This window comes from Puma concolor, chromosome B3 (genome assembly GCF_028749965.1).
Source record: "Puma concolor isolate L17-30 chromosome B3, mPumCon1.1.hap2, whole genome shotgun sequence".
Taxonomy (NCBI): Eukaryota; Metazoa; Chordata; class Mammalia; order Carnivora; family Felidae; genus Puma; species Puma concolor.
In genome coordinates, this window is record NC_141672.1 from 138,376,261 (window position 1) to 138,389,163 (window position 12,903).

Below are 12,903 nucleotides of genomic sequence, written 5' to 3' on the forward strand. Positions count from 1 at the left end.
CGTGTGGTGGGAGGAACCACAGATGAGGACACAAGGTTTCACCTTCCCCAGGGTGCGTAACTGTAAGAGACGACTTTCCTCCTGGGGGCTTTCAGACTGCCATCCCAAATAGAAAGGAAGCGGGGCGAACAGCCCTTCTTCCGCTGATATTAACCGGGCATCCACGCGGGAACCCCTAAACTTGCAAAAGTTCTGAGGAGCAGGAAGCTTGAAAATACAGAGATAACCTGGATATGACAGAACGATTCACTTTACTAAGGAGATGACAGAGACTAGGATCCTAATTCTCACCCTGTCTGTATATAACAGTTCCATCTGGCCAGTCCAAAAAGCAGATGGATCTCAGAAGCCACCTGTAGACAGTCATGGCCTGAGTCAAGTGCTGTCCCTGGCAGTCCCCAATATATTTCAGTGTTGACAAAGTGCACTAGGCTCTGGGAGATTGGTGCATCATTCCTGACCTGGAAAACGTCCAATTTTCCACTTCTGTTTCAAAGGAACGTCTTCCCGGCTCACCAACCTAGGGGAAGGAGTTACATTCTCTGTCTGGCGCCACATATTGGGGCGGGAGGTGGGAGCAGGACCTGGCTTTCTTGGAAATAAGTGCATCCTGACATAGCATGTTGATAACCAGACGACCACTGTGCTCGCACAGGAGGCCAGGCAAAGCTTTGGAACCAGCGGTGACCCAGAGGACAGAAGGGGACTCACTTGTAAATTCTGTAAGAACTTATCCTACAGACAGATGGGCCCGCGCACAACATGACGTAAGTACAATGTGAGCCACAACACTGTTTGCAAGACCCAAAGTTATGCAGCGATCTGAACACCCATCACAGGGGCTGGTTAAACAGGTTCCTACGGATCCAGGCAAGGAAAGAACACGTAGCCGTAAGAAAAAAAAAAAAAGAAAAAAAAAAAAGATACAAGAGTGTTCTTCCCGTATGGATACGGAAAGACCACCAATATAAATTATTAACCATAAAAAACCCACAAACGACGAGGTATGGAATAAGAAAGACCTTGGATATGCGTTAAAATCCAGAAGGAGACACAAGAAACTAATCATAGTAATTACCTACTTGGCAGAGCAGTGGGTTGGAAGACAGGTGAACAGGAGACAGAGTGCAAAGGAGAGATACAACTCCCTCCTTTTTATATTTTTTGACTTCTGAACAATACAAATACATCATCTATCAAAAAAAATGAAGAACTCCAGAGCATCAGAAAATAGAGAAGAAATCAATGAAGAGTACTCACTGAAAATCGTACTCCTATTCCACATTCAGTCATTAATTTAGACTGAGAAATGTTTCCATTCACATATAATGATGGGGATAAATAATTGCAATAAAGCTGGAGACCATGAAAATAGAAAAATTACTCTTTAGAATCTCGGATTAATTTTCTATTGACGAAGGAAATCAGAAGCATGCTATTTTTGATGGCTCCTATTATAAGGAAAAAAAAAAAACAGACTTATCTGCAGCGTTTCGAAAATACCAGCAAATGAAGTTGTTTGTGTTTGCTTCTTGGATCAATTAATTGCACAAATAAAACTGACTTCTAGGTTGAAAGATGACTTTTGCGAGGGGACAGGTATGGGGGTGATGAAGTGGTTTGTACTGAGAGCCTGCTGCGAAACGTGGAAAAGTAGAGAGTTATTCCCCCAAATTCTGGAATATTCTTTCCGGTTTTCTTTCTGTAATGTATTCAGTTACGAGGCAGAAATGGCCATTTCTATTAAAACTCGGGCTCCAGTCCTGTGCTTTAAAGGAGAGTTTGTCACAGAGAATGCTAGGACGCACAGTGCTCTGTCCCGCTTCTGTCTGTGAGACCTCTGATCCCTTGTCATCACATCCTGATAAGGGGATGGCAGAGGGCTGCCGTACCACCACGAACACTGGGACCTTTTCCTTCCAGTGACAACGCGCTCCTGTGCGTCCTAGACACTTAACAGTTCCTTTCATGATTCGACGGGGCTCCTCAGACACCCTCCTGTCGTTTATTACTGTCCTTTGGTAGCCTGGACTCTCTTCACCTCATTGGCCCCACCCAAGCTGGCATTTTTAGGTAACGACCTCAATGCTCATCACAAAGTGCAGGACAACCCACGTGCCTAGAGGCAAAGGGGATATTGAAAAACTGCAAGAAGAAAGAGACTCTCTTGTTCCCTTTCAGGGTCACTGGCTGAAGGATAATGGCCAGGGAGAAACATTCTCAGATGAAAGCAAGACCTCCGTCCACCTTTCGCTCCCATCACTGGTAACGCAGGAGCCAGAGCACATCCGGGCAGAGCCTTAATTATCTCCTGCAGAAAGGGGAGGAAAGGGCTGGTCTCCGGGGAGCAGCAAGGCCCACGCTTTGCTCCAGCCACCTCGGGAAGGAAGTGTGGGCAGGACACAGAAGGGGAAGGATGTGGCTGCTGCTAGGAGTGAGCATCACGTCCCTGTGTCTCTCCCTCTTGCTCTCTCTCCTGCAAACAGGATCTGTCCCCGTATCGCAGAGCCTAGGCCTTCCCACCAGCCCCGCACTCACACACAGTCCATGCTGGAATATCCTTCCGGGCCTCTCCACCACCTGATACCCACTCCTCCTACACAAGAAGCCTCCCCTGCCACTATTCCTCCTCTGGGGGGAAAACATCTGCACCCCTCCCTCGCAGCTCCACCCGCCCTGAACCAATCCCTGCGTGAGCGGGTTTACACTCTGGGTTTCCTGATCTCTCCATGTGTCTGTGTCTTCCTCTTATGGGCACGTAACCACCCATCCTTTACTGTCAGGTTATTATCTTTTCATAAAAAAAAAAAAAAAAGTTTTGTTTCCTTATTGAAAAAAGGATACGTGCTCATTTTGGATCATTTAGTAGTTTGCAGAAAATGTGAAGGAAACATGAAAATTAATGCTTCAGTCTCTAGCCAGAGGTAATGTGCTGTGAGCAGCTGGGTGTACATCTTCTGTATAGATCTTTCCACGTAAAGATATACAAGTGTTTAGATTTTTTTCCTTTTCTTTACTAAAAGGGATCATAATCTGGTATATTGTTTTATAATATGCTCGTTTCGCTTAATAGGTTAGCTGTTGCTCGTGGGTGTTCCTTTGTACATAATTCTATCTGTACATTGTATCTCATCTCAAAGTAAACATGAGCGCCTACCTTTCTAGCTCTATATTCTTTTCTTTTTTTTATTTAAACTTAAAAATTTTTTACTTTTTTTAATGTTTAATTATATTAGAGAGACAGAGTGTCAGCAGGGGGAGGGGCAGAGAGGGAGACACGGAATCTGAAGTGGGCTCCAGGCTCCGAGCTGTCAGCACAGAACCCGACGTGGGGCTTGAACCCACGAACCATGAGATCATGACCTGAGCCGAGTTGGATGCTTAACCAACTGAGCCACCCAAGTGCCCCTAAAATTTTTAAAAATATATTTTTTTTCAACGTTTATTTATTTTTGGGACAGAGAGAGACAGAGCATGAACGGGGGAGGGGCAGAGAGAGAGGGAGACACAGAATCGGAAGCAGGCTCCAGGCTCTGAGCCATCAGCCCAGAGCCTGACGCGGGGCTCGAACTCACGGACCGCGAGATCATGACCTGGCTGAAGTCGGACGCTCAACCGACTGCGCCACCCAGGCGCCCCTAAAAATATTTTTGAGAGAGGGAGAGAGACAGACAGACAGACAGACATGGAGAGGGAGGGAGGGAGGGAGGGAGAGGATGAACAGGGGTGGGGCAGAGAGAGAGGGAGACACAGAATCCAAAGCAGGTTCCAGACTCTGTCAGCACAGAGGCTGACATAGAACTTGAACCCATGAACCACAGATCACGACCTGAGCCAAAGTTGGATGCTTAACCGACCGAGCCACCCAGGTGCCCCTATCTATTTAAGTAGTTTCTATACCCAACGTGGGGGCTCGAACTCCCAACCCCGAGATCAAAAGTTACACGCCTTTCCACTGAGCCTGCCAGGCGCTCCCCCACTTCTCTATTTCTAGTGCCTCGTCCAGGCCCTGAGATATAGTAGGGGTTCAGGTGGCAACGCCCTAGCAGAAGTCACATCTTCTGACAAACCGTCGCCCGAGTGAGTACACACTTTGAAATCAGCTCTGACAAACGGGGCCAGGCTCTGTGAGAGGCCTTGCAAACGCCACACCTTTGAGGGCAAGACAGGAAACACGTAAGAAAACTGGCCCAGGTGTAGGGGGGCAGCCAGTGGCGGGGACCACGGCTAAGAGGAGACCAAATGCCTCGTTTGTGGGTTTGACCGTTTCTCCGCTCCAGCCCGTCGCTGCCCTGCGAGGGTGCCAGGGCCGAGTCAGCTCTCATCCAACTTCTACACAGAGGCCAGGAACCCAGATCTGTGTAGGAAATGCGCAGGCCATTTGAACCTTGCTTCAGGACACGGTAAGCACATCCGTAGGGCAGAGAGGGTGTATGAACAATCGGTTCGTTTCTTCTGTACTTCGCAGACACAGCACCTCCAGTCTCCAGTTCAGTTTCCTGAGTGCTTGACCACACAAAGGTGAGAAGGGAAAGGACGTCGAAGGCTGGATGTTCAGAGTCAGCTCGGACACTGTTTCTCGAAAGATAAAAACTTAGGAACCCATCCCTTCTCCTGGAGTAGTGGTTCTCAACTGTGGGGGATCCTGCCCCCAACCACAACCTGTAGAAGTATCTGGAGACATTGGCGGTTTCACAAATGGGCAGGCATTGCCAGTGGCATCTGGTGGGTAGAGCTCAGAGATGCTGCTGAAGACAGATACGGCCCCAAATGTCAGCAATGCCAAGCTGGAGATGCTCTGTAGGGGGCACAGTGGTTCTCAACCTCTGTTACATTCCAGAAACATTTGGTGTGGGGCAGGGGGAGGGTGCTTTCAAAAGATACAGATACCTGGGTCCTATCCCACAGTAAGGAAATCAGACTTTCTAAGGATGAGGCTCAGGCCTCATATTTTAAAAGCTCTCAAGTAATCCTAATAGGGAGGCAGGGATGACATCCATGACGGTCAACAACAAACTGCCTGCGTGCGTCCATAATGGGTCCCCCACCCTTCCCCTCCCCTCCACCCCTCCACAGAACTGGCTCCAGGCTCTTCTCAAATAGGTGCTCGACACATATCCATTGCCTGAATGGGGGGGGGGTTGTCTGAATGGGGGGGGGGGACATAGATTAGTCGTCTCTCATTAGTCGCCTACAACTGCTGTGCTGGACCTGTATTGACTTCCAACGTTCTACTGGTGGCTGATACAAGCCTTTTTGTTTGTTTGTTTTAGTTGATTATTCAGTACATCAAAAGGATACAACTTCCAGCAGTCAGTCAGCAGCATACCAACACACTTTCTGTTGGAATAATTACTTCTGAGAGTGAAAGGTACAGGAACAATCTGGGCAATATATCCATGCCAAAGGAAGCTTACAAAATTAACTCGCAATCTTTTTTGTCACCCCTCCCAGTCGTATGCAAGGAGACGAATTAGAAATTGTGCATTCAATGCGATCCTGGAAACTTTCATTGCTGTCACTCAAGGAGATAGGCAATAAGAAAATAAAATACAAAACCCAAGCCAGGGCGGCAAGGAAAGTCTAACATCAGCAAACCACTAATGCCAACCAGATTTCCCTACAATCAGAATTATGTGACTGGTGACGTATTCACATTTAATAGAGTTATGGGAAATTTTCACAGGTTCTGATGGAAGTTATAAGTGGGTGAGACATGAACAAGGACTGGAGCTTTAGTGTTAAAATCTGCATTGGCCAACCTACTGGCCTGCCAAATGCTATTCAAGGAAGTAGTATTCTCACCCACAGCTTCCTGGGGACAGCATGGGGCCTCCAGCCAGGTGTTCAGGAAGCCTGGGGCCTTTATCCAGAGTCATGGCTGGCACTGGAAATGCAAGGGTCCACAAGAAAACCCCAACCCCATCGCCGGACGCTGGAGCCCAGTGAAGGAGATGCGGAGTCAACAAGCTGTTCTTGGGGACTGGGGAGGGAGGGTCTGACCTTGCAGGACAGAGCAGGTGCCGGAGGACTCTGCAGGACGAAGTTCTAATGCAGCCCTGGAAGAAGTGATAAGCGGGGAGGAGGCTTCTCAGCTGCAGAAAAAGAACTACTGTGCATCTGAAGGGCTTAAGGGAAGACTCTCCTTGAGAAAAGGAGCAGCGTGTGCAAAGGCCCGGAGGTATAAAAGGAGCAGCTCGTGACAAGACCTGGAGGTAAGGGAGAGCTGGGTGTGTCAGAGGAACCCCATGAAGTTCAACATAGTAAGTCGTTCTTCAACAGGCGGGAGAAGTGGGGAGGTTGAGGCTGCAGAGGCAGCAGGGCCAGCCTGTGAAGGCAATGTCCTGACTATGGAGCGCATGAGTGAAGTCCTTTCAAGGAAGAAGAAGGTAAGCATCCTCAAGAGGTCAGTAGCAGAGTCAGAGGAAGACACTGGGTTTGGGGTCAGACCAATCCACATTCCAATGCCACCACCACCATGCTCTGCGCGAGCCGGGGCAAGTGACTAGTTTGTCATCGGGAGTGAAAATAACGCCTCCCTCCCCAGGTTGCCGGGAGGATCGACGGGAAAACGCACACAGGGCCGGGGGTGCAGGGGTAAGAATGGCTGCGCTCACACCTGGAAAGCTAGAGGACTCCAGCAGACGGTGAAGGAATAATAAGGAAACAGGGAAATTGGGAAGACGGATGAGGAAGGCTTCAGCTTGTGGAAGGGCTTTTTTGAGAGCTTGGAGGCAAGAATTGGGAACGAAGGAGGGAGCGAATGTACCAGGAATATAATCCACCATTTGGCATTTCCCCAAAATACTGCAGCAGAGATTTAGAAGATTGAAATTGCTTTCTGCTCATTTTTGGATGGTGGCCTGAGATTTCTTTGACTCCAGGCCAAGCCGTCACGGACCACGAGTGACATGTGGAAGGCCTGTTGCCTGGCCCACGCAGGCTCTTGAAAAAGTTTGCTGCTGTTGCGACCTCTACAGTTAGGGTTGTTTTTAAGGCTAGGTTGTCACAAGGACCCCTTTCCGGGATAGGCGTGGCCTCATCGACCTGTTGACAGCCAGGACATCCTGAGATCTGCCTCCATGGAGGAGAAATGTGACTCCCACCCGGTCCTGGGGCCCGGGGCTACCTCAGTCTCTGACTTGTAATCACGGGAGGAGAACCTCTCTGATTTGCCTGCACCCCAGCAGATGATAGGAGGCCTTAGGAGGCCTCCAGCAATGTGAGGAAAAGGCAGGTGTCTGGAGAAGGAACAGTCTATCCAGAGGGAATCAGAGAAGCTCACTATCCAATAACTGCATTCCACACATTCCTGTTTCAGCAGCTGCAAAGACTCACTGGCCGGTGAGGCTCTCATTCAGTAAGACTCGTACATGCAAGATCAAGGGATATGCAATTTTTAAGACAATTTTTTTTTTTTTTGGCTGTCAGAGAATGCTCTGGAATAGAGACCTGTTTGGTCTCAGGATACCAGCCTATACTGAATCAATTTAATTCCTAAAGCAGGACAAGAAGCAAAACTGATGTATATAACTTTTTGGCTATTAAGATGTTAATAAAATTGTTGTCATGAAAAAGAATAGCTTGTACTTTTATTTTAACCATTCACAAGGCCCCATCCCATTTTAAAATTCGTTTCCAGTCACATAAAGAAATTGCTTTATCATCTAATTAAAAAAAAAATCAGTTTCTCTCCACCACCACCACCACCATCCCCCCACCATCGGGATTTATTTTCTCAATAGAAAAATGTTAATAATTGGCCAGGAATCTAAATGTTAAAAGCAAAGAAAAATGAAATCTTTGGAGATGAAAATAAGTGATCGATTTCTCTTCCTTCAGAGAAATTGCTGCCTCTAAAAGATACAGAATGTGAGCAGGACAAGAAACAAATAATTCCAACTCTGAATTCCTCTAAGGCAGCCACCTAGCCTTTTTCTTATCTTTCCCTTCACCTATGCATTCCTGAACATTTACAGAGCACTCCTGGATGACAGCCCTCACTCGGGAAACTCACAGATCAGAGCAGACGACAAATACGTTTAGCAGATCACTGCAGTGAAATGAGAGAGAAGCCTTCAGGAGAGACAGATCAGAGAACCACAGACGCAAGAACATCAAAGCTAAAGAAGAGAAGGGATGTTTTCACAGAGAAGGGGGAATTCGAGTAGGGTACGGACAGTTGAGTAGGAGTTGTCCAAATGGGGAGAGAAGTGTGAAAAGGCATACACGTTGTGTGGGGGAAGCTGAATACCACAAACTAAAAGGAAACAGAGCTAGAGAGAATGGCTGAGAACAGACTTGCGCTGAAGGCACATACAAAGCCAGTTCAGTGCCTAGATCTTATCTCATAGGTGACAGGGTAGCATTAGACAGGGTCCTCTGCAGTGTTGCAGACATCATTTCGGCTGCAGTGTAGAAGATGGGCCAGAAGGGGGCCACCCTGAGCTGTGGGGACAGTTGGGCAACTGCCACACTGGTCCAAGGGAGAGACCAGGAGGGCTGGCACCAGGGCAGTGGTGATGTGGATGCAGAAGACAGGCAGTTGTATAAGCATGACTTGGTGACCAGTCAGTCCCTTAGCATCAGGTTTTCAAGCAGAGAACATGGAAAACGGCAGGCTGACAGCCAACTGGAAAATTCATACTGACAAGGGGGGAAACAAAAAAGTTGGGGGGGATGGATAAAAGTGGGAGGTATCTAGTTGAGAATAATAAGGCAAAGGAAACGGAAAAGGAAGAGGTTGAATTACTGTCAGATAGTCTCAGGTTTGGAAGAAGACTTCTCTGATAAATGGTATTCTAGCCTTCCTTTATATACTTCTGTTGATGGGGAGCTCATTACCGGTAGAGTCAGGCTATTCCACTGACACCCTTTGTGAGTGTCTTGAACCATAATCTTTTTCTCTGGCTCCATATGTACAGCTTCCTTTGAATTTTTTTTTTTTTTTAACTTTTGGTTGCTCCGTGACACTTTCTGGAAACCTACTTGATTTAGCAGGAAGGCCTGAAAGACCCGGCAGTCTACCCACTCTGCTGAGGATCCTCCACTGGACTGCGGTAGAGTCTGGGAAACAGTCACAGGGCAGGAACACAAAGTATAGAACACATGTGGTGGCCCACTGCTGCCCTTGACCGTGGGTTTTAAACTACTCTGTCTGCCCGCGTCCCCTGCCCCATCCCCTCCGGTCAGAAAATCACCAATACCGTGCTGTTGCAGCCAGCGAAGCAGGCAGACAGGTAGGTGATGCCATCTGCCCCACACACGGGAGTGAAGGAATCGGTTTGGCATTCACAATTTTTATTGCAGGGTGAGTAGGGGTCCAGGGCGACGCCAGGCGCTGAGCTGGAAAAGAACCAAAACATGGAATCCATCAAAGGAAGGTCAATTTCGATTGGATCGCTCCGCCCTCTGCTGTGATGAGTCACCTGGCACCCCTGCCTTCTCCTCCTCGGCTCTCCCCCCTCCCCGTCCCACAAGGACCGGCCTGGCGCCTCTGTTGAGAGATGCCGCGCACGCGCAGAAGCAACGGTGCCAGGCTGCGCGCTTCCTCTGCCCGGAGGCGGAAGAAGCCTCTTCTTATCCTTTGCACCAACGTGCCCTCTGGGCTCAGGTCCGGGCCACCTCCTCCAGGATGCTGCTCATGTTTGCTGCAGCTCAGCCCGTTCCTCCTTCCCTGACCCAGCAACTCCTCCTGGCAGAGCTGAACACAGACTTCTCGCTTCCTCGGGGCAGTCCTTGTCTCTGTTTTGTCCCTCCCCAGCAGGCAGTACGCCTCACGATGCTTAACAACACCTCAACTAGACTGGCTTCCATAACTATCGTCTGTGTGATTCAACTTCCTGAGAAAAAGAACACGAGTTATTTTAAATTTCCTTTTGTACCATTAAAGGCACAATTACCCAGGGCCTGAAAAACTGCAAAGAGGAAAAGGGCGGAGTGGGCGTTGTGAGCTCCGAAAGAGATGCAGGCTCTCCTTCCAGCCCCGTTATTTTCAGCTGAGCCTCCCAGGTTTCAAGAACGCTTCATAGTAATGATGATGACGGTGGTATCTGACAATTTACGTGGCAGGCACTATTCACGGTACCGCACGGATATTTCACTTATTCTCCGTGTAACCCCATGGGGTTGATAAGAGAGAAACTGAGGCAGAGCCAGGCTGAGTCGCCTGCCCAAACATACCCACCTTCTACATGGGAAAGGGGGAGGGGGTTCTGGAGCTCTACCAATCTGGGGAGAGTTAGCAGTTGGACTGTAGTCCCTGAGCTTTTTTTTTTTTTTCCTTTTTTTAATGAAGAAGAACTTCATTATCGTAAGACCCTATGCTTTGAACTGCGACAAGTTTACTACTTGAGAGCTGGCACAGTTTAAGGCTGGCAGTCTTTCTCTCCAAAAGCTGTTATTCATGGTATGCACAAACCAGAAGGTGCCACATTTGGGAGGGGTTGGAACCAGGGCTGGGGTGGGGGCAGAAGTGGCCACGGTGGTGGTAAAGGGGACAGAGGGGCACACAAATGCGTGGACTATGCATGAATATACAGACAGCTGCCTTCACCTGTGTTCCCACATTCAGCCTGCTTGGCCCTGCGGGTGCCTATACCTTCTAGATACAGGACAATAGGAGAAAGCCTGATGGCCTGCTTGGAGGAGGAGGAGACTGGTAGGAGGAGGAACTGGTATCCTGCAGGCCAACTCTGCTGCACCCTTGATGCTCCAGGCTGATCCCCAAGCAGCTTCCAAGTCTCACACAGAAAGGGGGACAACTGTGGATGCTGGACTCTTCCTAATTTCCTCTGGGGCAATTCTGGTTGGACTTGGGATAATAACTAGAAAAAAAAGTGTCCCATAAGAACTAACTTCCTTCACTTCTCCTTCTTTTATTCCCCACCTCCTTTGCCCTCCCATACTTATCAATACCTACTGTGGATGAGACCCTATAATTACTATGGGAGCCTAATGATAGCTCCTGATAATTTCAGGAATGGTTGTAATCTATTCTGTCTTTCCTTTTAGGCTGAAATTGTTAAAGTTTTTATTTATTTATTTACTTATTTATTTATTTACTTACTTATTTATTTATCTATCTGTCTATCTAGAGAGCAAGTGGGGAAGGGGTAGAGAAAGAGGGAGAGAGAGAAATCTCAAGCAGGCCCTGCGTTGATAACACAGAGCCTGACAAGGTACTCGAACCCACGAACAGTGAGATCATGACGTGAGCCGAAATGAAGACTTGGATGCTTAACTGACTGAGCCACCCAGGAGCCCCTAAGATGAATTTTCAAATAAAATTTCTCTGTGTTATCTTTAATTATTCCTAAGGTCAAATGATAAAAATGGTAATAGGAGTACTGTGGGGAGTGAATGTAGGACGATTTCCCCCCGTGTGTTCCCGGCTGTCCCAGGAGACAGCTGTTGAGTGGAATGGCCTTGCACCCTCTACCCATGAGGTCCACGTTGATTCTCCGGCACTGGGAGGAAGATACAGAGGCATCATCGAACCCTCCATTCATGGTCACCAGAGACAAAGCTGGTTACCCTACCATGGCATCCCCTGGGCAGGCAGGGGCGGAAAGAGACATTTGTGGGACTTACGTGTTTCCATAGGGAACAGTAACCCCAGCCACAGGGCCCGTGTCACAGCCCAGGAAGAGGAAGGAAACATAGCAAGCTGTGGACACCAGGTTGACGAGCATGGCCATCCGAATGGCCCCGAGGGCGGAAAGACTGAGCTTCTTTACCAGGAGACCACCCAAGAAGATCCCCAGACAGGCACATGGAATTGCAGTCATCCCTGGGAGAAAAACAGAGGAGCAGAAACTGTTAGCAGGGAAACCAGGACCAGTCAATACAACAGATGAGTGCCAGGCTGGGGGCTGAACCCTGTCCAACCTGAATTCCCAGGGATACCATGACTGCACCCCTTTCTCCATGCTGCCCTCCACCCCTAGGTCTCCACAAAGGGCCTTATTTCTGGCCTCAGGGAGCTCACAGAAAACTGGGGGAGACACACATGTACACACTCCGTTATTAGGGGTCCAAATACCTACACCTATCATGCTAAGCGAGGTACCCTCATGGGAAAGACACGGCTGGCATGGGAACAGCCAAGAGACAAAGACAGACAGACTTGGAACACATGTTTTAGGGACGTAAAGATCACGGAGCACTAATGTACTCTCTGTGCATTTTGAGATGACGTGGGAAAAGGGACTCAAGATCATTTGGGGGTTTTCTCTCTTTTTCTCATTACTCAAGGAGGGCTTCATGGAAAGGCCTGGCGGTGTGTAAACAAAGGTCCTAGGACTCACCGGCCCACGCAGGTGGCCTTTTAACCAGCTCCCAGACCTCTCCGGAAGTAGAATCAATAAATCGTTTTGTTAATTCTTGGTGAATAATTGGCATAAAATTTCCCCCCTCTCTTATAAACAGAGCTATCTGCAAGGCAACAGGACCATAAACCTGTTATTTCTGATTCTCAGAGACTCATGGAATTTTAGAAGGGCCGAAGGGTCCTAGAGTTCCAGTCTCCCGTTTGGTCTTTGCTTTGTTCTGATTTGCTTCATCTAAAACTCAGCTTTAAATTAGCCGTGTGTCATTTATTCACCATGTAGATAGTACATGGCCAATTTCCCAGGGCAGGCTGCCTCCTTCTTGCCAATCAACAGACCTCTAGGTCAATCGACTACACCAACCAGCTGGTATGTGCTAAAAGAATGCAAATTAATTTTAATATTAGGGTAAGAAAAACATAATCAGGAAGGCTGAGCTCTGCAAGAAAACAGCTCAAGTCACATTTAAATGAAACAAAGATCTCTGTGTTACCTGATGCTCTTGGAATATCTACTTGGTTTTCCCTTGTTCTTGGCGTAGAAATGACCTTCACGATCTAGCCCCCAAGTGCCT

At 48.2% G+C, this 12,903-nt stretch overlaps 1 protein-coding gene across 4 annotated transcripts in view; it reads right to left on the reverse strand.

The window, feature by feature from the left end:
• SLCO3A1 (solute carrier organic anion transporter family member 3A1) overlaps window positions 1-12,903 on the reverse strand; it is a 319,399-nt gene that overhangs the window by 37,647 nt on the left and 268,849 nt on the right. For all 4 annotated transcript variants that reach the window (XM_086711482.1, XM_086711484.1, XM_086711481.1 and 1 more), the window contains 2 exons: window positions 11,593-11,791; window positions 9,207-9,345 (listed from right to left, as the gene is read on the reverse strand). In XM_086711482.1, coding sequence (XP_086567608.1) covers window positions 9,207-9,345; window positions 11,593-11,791 — 338 coding nt within the window. The remainder of the gene's footprint in view (window positions 1-9,206; window positions 9,346-11,592; window positions 11,792-12,903) is intronic.